This window comes from Orycteropus afer, unplaced genomic scaffold (genome assembly GCF_000298275.1).
Source record: "Orycteropus afer afer isolate SDZICR_OR568_19922 unplaced genomic scaffold, OryAfe1.0 scaffold00157, whole genome shotgun sequence".
In the NCBI taxonomy this organism is placed as follows: Eukaryota; Metazoa; Chordata; class Mammalia; order Tubulidentata; family Orycteropodidae; genus Orycteropus; species Orycteropus afer.
This window is the reverse complement of record NW_006921744.1, coordinates 6,620,925-6,632,855: the sequence shown is the minus strand read 5'-3', so window position 1 is coordinate 6,632,855 and position 11,931 is coordinate 6,620,925. Positions and strand designations below refer to the sequence as shown.

The window sequence follows — 11,931 nt, the reverse complement described above, 5'->3', positions numbered from 1 at the left end:
ATTCTCATTTCTGTTCTAGTTGTTCCATTTCCATTAATCTTGTTTCCCTACCCCCCATGATGTTCTCATCTTTGCTTTAGAGAAATTGTTGACTGCTTGGTCTTATATAGACGATTAAAAAAAAAAATGTTGTGATTTAGGTGAAAGTTTACAGAGAAATTCATTTTCCATACAGCAGAAAGCAGCTAAATTTGACCCTGCAAAAGATCCTGGTGCATCTGTAGCCAGATGCTACCTGTGCTCAGCAGATCATTACCACCTCAAGACAAAAGTAATAAACTTGATATAAGTTTCTAGAAAACCATTAAAAGTCATTTATAATGTCTTAGTTGCCTCATGCTGCTGTAATAATACAAGTAGCCCAAGTCGGTGGCTTTAAAGAACAGAAATTTATCTTCTTATAGTTCTGGAGGCTAAAAGTCCAAACCAGAATCTCAGCCATGTTGATTCTTCCTTGCCAGTAACTCGGGCGTTCTTTGTTTCCTTGGAGAGCCTTGCATGGCATCTGTTTTCCCGAGTATGTGTGTGCCTCTGTGTCTAAGGCACTTTTTTGATAACACAGAAATGAGTAGCTTCAGGACTCACCCTACACTGGCCTGACCTCAGTGACATAACATTAGATTGCATTATGGAAGGTGATTACATTTCATTATAGTAGATTATATTCACAGGTAATAAAGGTTAGGATTCCAATACATATTTTACAAGGGTACAGTTTAACCCATAACACAGAAGTTACATACAAGATAAAACAAAGAAAGCCTTAACACTCTGGACATTTAATCCATCATCAAACCATCTGTTCTAGTTTCAAAATATCTCACACCCATTGCTTGCTTTCTGCTTCTATCTCCATTGCCATCACCTACTTTGAGCCTCAACATTTCTCACTTTGAGGCTGCTCCCATTCTTACCCAAAACTGCCACCCTACCCCACTCCCCCACTGACAACACACACAGTCACACACTTACTCACTCACTCACTCTGTATTCTGCCACAGAGTTTCCTAAAGTACAAATGCAGTCACATTACTCTCAGGCCAGTGGCTCTCTCAGGGTTCTCCCAGATTTGCCCTCTGTCCATCAACTCTGCGGGGGACAGTAAGACTATCACGAAAATGTGGACAATTGGGGTATTCTCTTATTTGACGAAGATTTCAACTTAAGTTGATAATCAGAGGTACGATGGAAGCTGAAAAATGTGTTCATAAAATGCTGAAATGCAAGTTGTAAAGGAAAAAACAAACTCGTGAGTGAAATAAAGAATAGTGTTTTAGGAAAGCAAATTTCCTGGATTCAGAGATTTCAAGATACAAAGGACTGTGGAAACGACTCCTCTGTGCAATGGATCCCTTGGGCAGAAATGAGAGGAGCAAACAAGGGGGTGGAAATCAATGGGGTTAATGTTCTGGACACCTCTCTTGCAAAACATTTTTCTTAGAAAGGCAGAAGGACAATTAAAAAAAAAATCACTGCTTTCGAGTTGATTCGACTCATAACTACCCCTCCTTGAGTTACCTCTATACAAGTAGATTGTCCAACCTTCCTTCCAAGGAGTGGCTGGTGGGTTTGAACTGCCAGCCTTCTGGTTAGCAGTCAAATGCCTTAGGCACTACACCACCAGAGCTCCTTAGGAGGACAATAGTAATAATAAAACCTGAATCTACAGTGAGCTAAAGGAAAAACTGTACATGGAGTGTCAATACAATGACTTCCATCATTTTAAAAGTCTGTGAGCATGTGCTTGAGGGCCAGAAGGCATGCCCGATGCCTTGACCACTGGTCATTCTATGTGTTCTCATCTCTACTGAAGTTTTATATTCTTGCAGCTATAACCATCTAAGCTTCGGGGGGGGGGGAGCCAGTAAGCCCCAAGCGTATTGAAAAAATAGATGTTTTATGCTATTTCCTACTTGAGACTGTGAAACTGAAAATTAGAATTAAATACCTACAGCCACTGTAGTAAAACCATCAAGACATAAGAGCATGTCTTCTTGGTCATTTCTGGTCATATGTGTTCACCTGTGAATTTACAGTGCATCATTCTGATAGAGACAGTAATTTATGTGTCATTTTTACCCAATACCAGTAGTTTCATCAGTACAGAAAAAGTCTGAGTGTTTTTCTAGTCAGAGACCAGTGTTGGGCAACTAGCCACCTCCCCAGGAAAGAGCTTGTCCACAGTGACACCTCGGGAGAATTGGCTGCTCCTCAGTTTGGCTGATGGTGTGCCAGAACCTTGACACCGAATACAGTCCTTTTGTCTGTTGTTCCTTCCTTGCCAGGGAAGTGTGCCCCCAGTCAGGAGTGGCTTCCGTTCTGTCAGTTGAGTTAAAGCAGCATTTCTCTGTGTAAGGGATGAAAGTGAACAGAAAGTGGAAGGCCAGTTGTGGGACACACCTTTCTAAATATACCCTCCGACCACATTGTCTCTTTGGGGAGAATAAAAGGAGGAGAACATTTCAGTGACTTCTGGATATTGTACACATGAAAACTATTAGATGTAATTTGAGGCATGTTTCTGTTGTAAAATGTTTTATACTTCCTTTTTTCCCCACCAACACACAAATATACCCTTCTCGATATACACACACACCCCTTGTCAGTACACATATATGTTGTTGTTGTCATGTGCCGTTGAGTTGGACCCAACTCATAGCGACCCCTCCTTGGGTTTCTGAGGCAGTATCACTATGGAAGTAGATTGCCCCATCTTCCTTCCAAGGAGTGGCTAGTGGGTTTGAAACGCCAACCTTCTGGTTAACAGTCGAGTGCCTTAGGCACTGTGCTACCAGAGCTCCCGTACACACATATACTCTCATGCCAAACTGATATCCTTTATATTCTACTGCTCATAATATATACACATACATGCATACACTTCCTAAGTACCTGTAGAGACAGATACACATCCCTTGTCAATACAATACACTTCGTCAATATAGACACATACCCCTCCTAAATACAGATACATACACATCTCCTCGATATCTACAGACACACACCTCTCCTCATGCAGGCATCAACATGCCTCCTAAATATACAACCCCCTTTTCAGTAAACTTACAATTCTCCTTATCTAAACACACAGACACACCTCTTGTCAGTATATACATACTTCCTCAGTATGGACACACACGTCTTCCAAAATACACACACACACACACACACACACATGCTTCCTCAGTATACATCTCGCTTGAGTACACACATATCTACCCCTCCTCAATATGCACATACACCACAACCACATGCCTCCTAAATATACAACTCCCTCCTCAGTAAACACACGTCTTCTCATACACACACACACACACACACACACACACCCCTCCTCAGCACCCAGTCAGACATGTCTCCTCACATACATATACCCTTCCTCAATACACATACACCTCTCCTCACACACACACCTTTCCAAAATACACCCAAACTTATTCTGAAACACACTCACCCCTCCTTAATACACACACTTCTCCTCTCATATAGTCACTGTTATTCTCAATACATACACACCTATCCTAATACATGCTCATGCCCACACCTACCCCTTCTGAATACACATACCTTTCTTCCCACATACACACACAAACACACACCTCTCATCACACGCATGCCCTTCCTCAGTATACACACATGCCTGTCCTCACATGCACCCATACCCACACCCACGTCTCCTCAATGTATGTACATATCTCTTGGGTCACACATACCTCTCCCATCTCTCACACACATGCTCCCTTCAACACACATAAACACCCTTCCTGTACACACAAACACAGACTTATCCTCAAAACATACACACCTCCTGTCAGAAAACTGGGGTACACATTCACATGTGACAGAAAAGCCCTTGAAAGGATCTGTAAACATCAGGATGAGTTAAGATTAGGGTGAAAAGGAATTGAGGTGAACTTTAAATTTCTGACTCTAAGCTAACAAGTGACATGGTCCGGATTCTGACTGCTGAATAGCCATGGTTCTCAGCACACCTATGTGTTTCTGTCCACAGGGTCGGGCAGAAGACTGTGAGGAACTGTTACGGATAGAAGAGGATGCACACTGGCCACCAGAGGGACTGTGAGTACTGGCGCCTACCCACAAGCCACCAGCCCTATGAAATTCACTGTCTTGGTCAAATTTTGATCTGCTTATCTTTTGGCAAGCTACTATACTTACCCAACAATATTGATAAGAAGTTGCAAGTGTTTATATATCTGATGCTTATTGTCATAGTATTGGGCAATGTGGTATAAGGTCTTAGCCTCTTCCTTGGCCTTTCAAGTTATCTAACTTGAGGCTGGGAGCAGAGAATTAGATGGAATTTCTAGACTGGAGATTCTAGATTCCTTCCTAAAACTGGACCTGAGACAGTCTATGGAATGGGCTCCCTTTCTTTACCCAAAGTGTCATAGTTAGAGGACTGAGAAAACTATATATGGTTAATACCTTGATCTCAATTCTGATGATTGTGATAATGCAAAAAAAGAAGAAAAAAAATAACCCACTGCCGTCAAGTCATTTCTGACTCACAGTGACCCCCATTGGGTTTCTGAGGTGGTAAATCTTTATGAAATTAGGTTACCCAATCTTGCTTCCACAGAGTGGCTGGTGGGTTTGAACCACCAACTTTCTGGTTAGCAGTCAGATGCCTTTATTAAATATCACATGTCAGGCCCTGTTGTAAACACTTCACAGGTGGTAACTCATTTCATCTTCATGCTAATTCTGTGAGATAAGTTCTATTATTATCGCCCATTTCACAGATGACAAAAATGAGGCGTGGAGAGATTGATTATCTAGCCCCATGATCACAGACTGGCAAGGCCAAGATTTCAGCCTAAGAACTCTCATGCCAAACTGATATCCTTTATATTCTACTGCTCATAGAATTTTACTTGGCAAGATTTACAAGAGATGTTATGCTTCACAGCCTCTCCAAAGAAGGGAAGTAGCAACTCAGCTACTAACCAAAAGGTTGGTGGTTCAAAGCCATCTAGCTGATCCATGGGAGAAAGACCCAGGAATCTGCTCCTGTAAAGATGACAGCCTAAGAAGCCATAAGGGACAGTTCTCCTCTATCACATTGGGGTGCTATGAATTGAAAATTGACCCAACAGTACCCAACAACAACAAGATGTCTGTAAAACATGCTGCAGTTGGTCGAGATGCTCAGGCTAGCTCCTAACATTAGTGGAACATAGGACAAGAGCATAAATGGAGGTCCACCTAATGTATATCCAAGTATTTAAAATATATTAATCAGGTTAACAAACTTGAAGAAAAATGTTTTGTCTTATGACCTTGAGAAATGAATGTACTTTCATAATGACAGATTTGAAGAATAATTATAAAGCTATGATTTTCATATAGCTAAAAATAAAATATCAAAATGACTGAATTTAATCATTATTGTATATGCCTAATGTTCTATTAATGGCAATGCTTAAATGAATAATAAAATAAGGTACACATAATTAATAATCATTTATGTACATACTCAGTTTATACATTTCATAAAATTTTTCTGCTTTTATTTCAACAAGATTGGAAATTATGTTGTTGTAATAAACATTTTTACAAAAATTGTATTAAAAAAAAAAAAAAACAGGATTTGCAGGACAGGATATGTATGATCTCCCAATGAACCATTTCCAGGAGAATTTAATTTGGACTATGTAGTGAAGAGTGTTTTTGGTTCCTAAGATTTTATTCCCCATAATCTAGGAGGTAGGTTTGGACCTTCTGTTGTGCTTTGCAGGATTTCTTCCCCAGTGAAGATTTCCCATGTTGTTTAAAGTTTCTCCAATTACAGAAAGACAGTGCTTTACATTTTGTACTGGAAAGGGGTTGTTGTTGTCGTCGTTAGCTACCATTAAGTTAGCCCTTGACTCGTGGCGACCACCAGGCAGAGCCCAATAAAATGCTGCCCACTCCTGTGCCATCTTCATGATTGGTTGTGGTCTGGACCATTGTGATCCACATGGTTTCTATTGGCTGATTTTTCAAAGTAGCTTGCCAGGCCTTTCTTCCTCGCCCATCTTAGTCTGGAAGCTCCATTGAAACCTTTCACCATCATGGCAACACACCGGCCTCCACTGATAGACGGAATAGTGACTGAACCTGGGTCTCCCTGATGGAAGGCAACAGTTGTACCACTGAACCGTCAATGCCTTGGTGGAAAGCAGTAAACATGATCAAATAGCTCTTGCCCTTTAAATAAATACATTCCAGGGTTACTTTCAGATCAGCGACCAGTATTATCAGTGATTCATTGGATATATTTTCATGAGGCCAAGAAGGCCTAGCTTGATTACAGAGTCGTAGAAATATAGACAATTAGATTGATATTTGTAAACTGTATAAAAGCTTTGGAACTCTGTTTTCAATCTTATTGTGTTGTCCTCAACCCTAGCTGTAAATCAGTATCATCTGTAGAACTTTGTAAAAACAATACAAATGCTCAAGCCCCAGTCCAGGTCTACTTGGGAATATTGAACTGGACCACACTGGTTGAACTGGAAGGTAGGTCTACTCCTTGGAGCCCCTCAAAAACAAAAAACCAAACTCGCTGCCGTCAGGTCAACTGGACTCGTAGCGACCACTGCTTGGGTTTCTGAGGCAGTATCTCTATGGAAGTAGTTGCCCAGTTTTCCTTCTGAGGAATGTGGCTGGTGGGTTTGAACCACCAGCCTTCTGGTTAGCAGTCAAGTGCTTTTAGGTACTGTGCTTAGGAAAGGGCAGTATGAGAACCATTGGCCTTGTTTGTATGGAGGAGCAGGTGGAAGACCACAGGTAGCAACTTAGCATGAGCTGCTTTAAGGCAGAGCTGCACACCTCCCCCTAAAGTCTTCCCACCACCTTCTGCAAGGTATGACACCTCTTGGTTAAAATGTTACATTTGCCCAAATCATTTTTCATGTGTTAAATGGATTTTTGAAAGTTTATTCATTTTCATATGTTAAATGGAATTTTGAAAGTTTATTTTTAGGAACCTAGATAATAATTCATGTTTTCTTGACCATTTTCATCCTTATGTTTCCTTTCATGTTGCAGAGTAAGTTCATCCACAACGCAGGACATGGACATTGCAATGATTGAACAGCTCAGAGAAGCAGTGGGTTTGCTGCAAGATTCCGACAGGTAGGCGTGTCTTTCCTTGGCCCAGGTTTCATGTGTAATTAACCCATACAAACGTATTGAGCACCTATCTCTATTTTTAAAATACTTATGCATACAGTATGGGCTCAGTATAACTCAGTCTCAGTTTTTTTGAAAATACAGAATCCTCATTTTAACTGCCTGTTTTCCTAAGAACTGAACTTCCGGAGGTACTGAGATTCATCCCCTCTACCTCTATTCCCCAAAAATACTCATTTGGGACTTTGGGGCATAATTATAGAAAACAGATATATGGTAAAAGTGCAGGTTTTATGTTGGTCAGCATCAGTTAACGTCCTATGATTTATAAAAAATGCAAGGGACAGAAGAATTGGTCTATCAACTACTCGACTCATAGCGATCCTTCCTTGGGTCTGAGGCATATCAACTGCTGCTGTCTTTATATCTGTTTGTGCCAAATACATGTAAACTAAGTAGTACATTTCTAAAAATTTGGTTTATAAGATAATCTTTTATTTGAATTAGTCTTCACCAAATAAGAGACACTATATGCAGTGGAAATATTTTTCGTATCTTAACTAGGGAAAATGGAATCCCCACGGACAAAACGTTTTTAAGCAAGACACTGTATCCTGTATCATGTAATAACTGACTTGCCAGTTTACGAGTCACTGTCAAGTCAGCCCTGACTCATGGCAGCCCCACATGTGTCAGAGTAGAACTGTGCTGTGTTACAGGGTTTCAGTGGCTGATGTTTTGTAAATAAATCACCAGGCCTTCCTTCCAAGGCACCTCGGTTGGGCTCAAACCTTCAGCCTTTCATTTAGCAGCCACACATGTGCATCATATCCACCAACCATGGTCTCTCATAACCACCTTATCATTAGAGAAATAGATCCAAAGTTTATCTCTGATAAACTTTTCAAGAGTCTTGCAGATTTAATTACGAAGATGGTGTGGTCTTATGTATGGTGGACGTGGAAATGATACCACAGCAATCCCATTTGGGTTTTTGGAGTATGAGAAAATGGTTAATGATTAGTGAATCAGAGTCCAGTGGGAGTACATCAGCCACGTATAGTTACAGACTCAGGTTCTGAGTACAAACGACTGAAAATCTTCCGGTGATTGATTTGAAAAACATTTTGATTGAGTGCTTAGAGAGTGAGAAGATTGTCACTGTGCACCTTGAGGGGTATAAAGATGAACGAGGTGCAGTCCTGGCTTTCTGAGGATGTGGACTGTTGTAGATAGAGATTGTCTTGAGCAGTTACTTAATTTAAGTGCTTGAAATGGAAGTAACCGTTTGCCATGGAGCTGACTCCAACTCATGGTGACCCCTTGTGTGTCAGAGAAGAATTGTGTTCCTTAAGGTTTCCAGTGGCTGATTTTTCAAACGTAGATCACCAGGCCTTTCTTCCAAGGCACCTGTGAATGGACTCAAATCTCCAGCCTTTTAGCTAACATCCAGGAGCGTTAACCACTGGCACCACCAGGGACTCCAGGTGTAAGTAGCATGGGCATAGACGCCCAGGCCTGGAACCAGGAGTAAGATGTGAGTGATGAAGAAGTAACACCTTGCTCTGGGCTTCAGTTTCATCATCTTTTATGAGAAATGGATTGAACTGAGGGGCAAATTCCTTTCTAGCTTTGAAATATCTGAGCCAATGAATTGCTAAGATTGTTGAGCGGATTGGAATAGTGGATGTGTTCCACACTGTGGAATAAAACATCCCCAAATCACCTTTCAAGTGACTTTAGATTTGCACCTTTATGGGGTGCTATTTTAAATTTACATTATTGTAAAACTTTATATGGATTTCATTTCTTTCCTAAAATAATCTGTTGCTTTGCTTGCCTTAGATCTTTCTTGTTTATACTGAAATAATTATTACAAAATGACAATTCTACTTTTGTAATAATGTTTCTATGAGCTAGTACAATAGTGAAAAGGTAAAAGGCATGTTTTTAGTTCTTATGAAGAGAGGGCACTTCATTTATTTCTGGCTGCTTGTGCCTGGATAAAAAAGTAACTGAATAAAAGTAGTAAAAAAGTTTACATACACATTGAGTTTTCCTATATCTCATATTTCATAGACCTAGGGCTTTTTTGGTTTTGTTTTTGTTTTTTACCTGTGATTAAGCCACCAATTACTGGATTAAATTTTAGAACTTTACATATTATACAACCTTCATATCAGAACTGTTTTTTCTGTTTATTACTCTTCTGTTTTGCCTTTATCTTATTTTCTTCTCTCAAGGATTTCTGATTGTTAGTTTGATAGCATTTTCAACATGAATGTATAATAAGAACTCATCCCTGCCCTTTAAAATGCCTTTATAACTTCTTTATGGCATATAAAAATCTCTGTGTTTCTAGGGTTTAAAAAAAAAAAAATCCCACCTCTTAAAATTGCAGAAATTTGGAAATGATAGATGAGCCAATTTCAAAAATAAACATACATATCAAATTGTTTGTGAATTCTTATTTTTAAGAATATTAGTATATATCAAAGAGATCTTATTATTAAAATTAAATACCCTTGAGTCACATACCCTGTGTTACTCTTAACAACTTTACTTGCTTCTATTAATTGATAAAGTTTTACAGTAAAATTTAGTATGTGATACCTATGAAGATTACGACTTTATCAGAAATTCCTGTTATATAGTAATTAAGTTGGATCTAGGCGCCAACAGCAGATGGAAGATTATACTTTGACATGTGGTAGGGAAATACCATGACGTCTGAAAATTTTATCATCAACTTTCTATCACTTAACCATAAAGATACACATGTCACTTTCTTACTGTGCTAACATTTTAAACTAAATATGACCCAAAGCAATAGAATTCATTAAAAACAAAAGCTTATTGAGTTTGCTCACATCTGTTATTTTTTTTCATACCCTTTAGGTTGAGTACTGATGTTACAGAGAGAAGTGTTGTAAACCTTTATTCCATGGAATCAGCGGAAGCCTTAGAATTACAAGATAGTGCATTGAAGTATGTTTACATTTTCCTAACAAAAATATATTTTCTCTTACACTGAAGCATTTGCTTTAAGTTTCACTTTTTGTCTTTTTTGTTTCCTTGTTCTACAGTGGTCAGATACAGCTGCAGACGTCTCCTGTGTGTGAGGTAAGGTTGGTTGCTCTTGGAATAACCAGAGCTCTGGGCAGTATCTGCCTCAGACTACTGGCTGCTATATTCTGTAGCAGTTCATCAGGAAATAAAAAGTAGTTTACTCATGAGAGAAATGTTTAAATTTGTTTAAGATACGTTTTTTAGCTTTTTCATACTTTTACCCTCTTTAGTTCTCGGGCCTACTTTTTATGTACCAAACTACAACAATCAGACCCTTTGCTGTGGAGTCAATTATGACTTGGTGACCCCATGTATTACAGAGTAGGACTGCTCCATTGGGTTTTCATGGCTGCCGTTTTTGGTTTTTTAATTTCTATTGTGATTTGGGTGAAAGTTTACAGAGTAAGTTCATTTTCCATATAGTAGTTTTGTTTCATGACATCAACTACAATTCCCCACAATGTAGCATCTCTCTTCCTACTTCCTTCCTGTAGTTACCCCCTCCCTGTGTCCTTTCCTTTGCATTCTTGCCTCCTGAGCTATCTCCTTGTGCAAATACTGCTCTTCTGTTCTCCCATGGTGGATCATTCTAAGGAGCATAGCTTCCTGATGTAAATTTTCACCCTATATGCCTGACTATTGTTTGGCTGGATGCCATGGGGGTGCGTTCAGTTCCAGACCTGAAGGATAACTTGGGACCATAGTCTCGGGAGTCTCACCAGGCTCTGTCAGACTAGTAAACCTGGTGGGGTTTTTTAATGATTTTGAGTTTTGTTACACATTGTTCTCCTACCCTATCCAGGATCTCCTTCCCTGAGGGTTTTCTTGGCTGTAGTCTTTACAGAAGCACAGCACCAGGCTTTCCTCCTGCAGTGTCACTGACTGGGTTCAAACTACCAATCTTTAGGTTGTAAGTCAAGTGCAAACTGCTTGTGCTACCCAGAGACCTTATGATACTCCACTATCGTTTAAAGATGAGAGCTGGCTACTTCCAGGAGATTTTTTAAATGTTTGCTGTAAGACAGTCTTCCTGAGGGAGGCACTGGCAACTAAGATACAATATACCTGTGCTGGTTCAGGAAACTGGAAGTGAGCCCATTCAATGCAGGTTTTAGAGCCAAGAAAGAAATCTACTAACTGACCAGATAAAAATAAACTAGAAGGGACCTGAAAGACAAGAAGAAACCATTTGAGAAGCTTCTAGGAGGATTAAAAGAATATAGTAAAGAGGAAACTGCTGGAACCACTTGGTGGCAGGGTGACTGTAGGTTGGGTAGCGTTACATGGGGTGATTGGGTGGCTGTAGAGAAAGCAGTTTTGGCATTAAACTAGATATAAGGTTAGTAAATGAGCTTAGAATGACTAATGTAGGTACCAAGATGGTGGGCAAACTGATTAATAGTCCTTGAGGTGTCTGCATATGAACTATAGTAAAACAGTTACATGTTCTTAAAAGCAAACTAATGCTGAACTGACAGCATGGCATTTGCCCAGCTGCTCTAGCGTCCAGACATGTGTATTTATTAAAAGCTCTCAGTGGGATTCTGTGTATTTGACCCAGTCTCTGTGCTAAAGAAATAGGGAAAAGAATGGTCAAGGCAACAAGCCATGTTCCCAAAGATTCTGGTTTAGTTGCTAAGCACAGTGACTTCAAATTATGTCATATATCAGTCTCAGCTCAGACTTGCTAACTATGGGCAAGTTAATTTTTTTTTTTTTTTT

General features: G+C 39.7%; 1 protein-coding gene across 1 annotated transcript in view; it reads left to right on the top strand.

The window, feature by feature from the left end:
• LRCH1 (leucine rich repeats and calponin homology domain containing 1) overlaps positions 1-11,931 on the top strand; it is a 343,960-nt gene that overhangs the window by 267,353 nt on the left and 64,676 nt on the right. The window contains exons 10-13 of the mRNA XM_042781726.1: positions 4,013-4,080; positions 7,057-7,143; positions 10,039-10,128; positions 10,227-10,263. Coding sequence (XP_042637660.1) covers positions 4,013-4,080; positions 7,057-7,143; positions 10,039-10,128; positions 10,227-10,263 — 282 coding nt within the window. The remainder of the gene's footprint in view (positions 1-4,012; positions 4,081-7,056; positions 7,144-10,038; positions 10,129-10,226; positions 10,264-11,931) is intronic.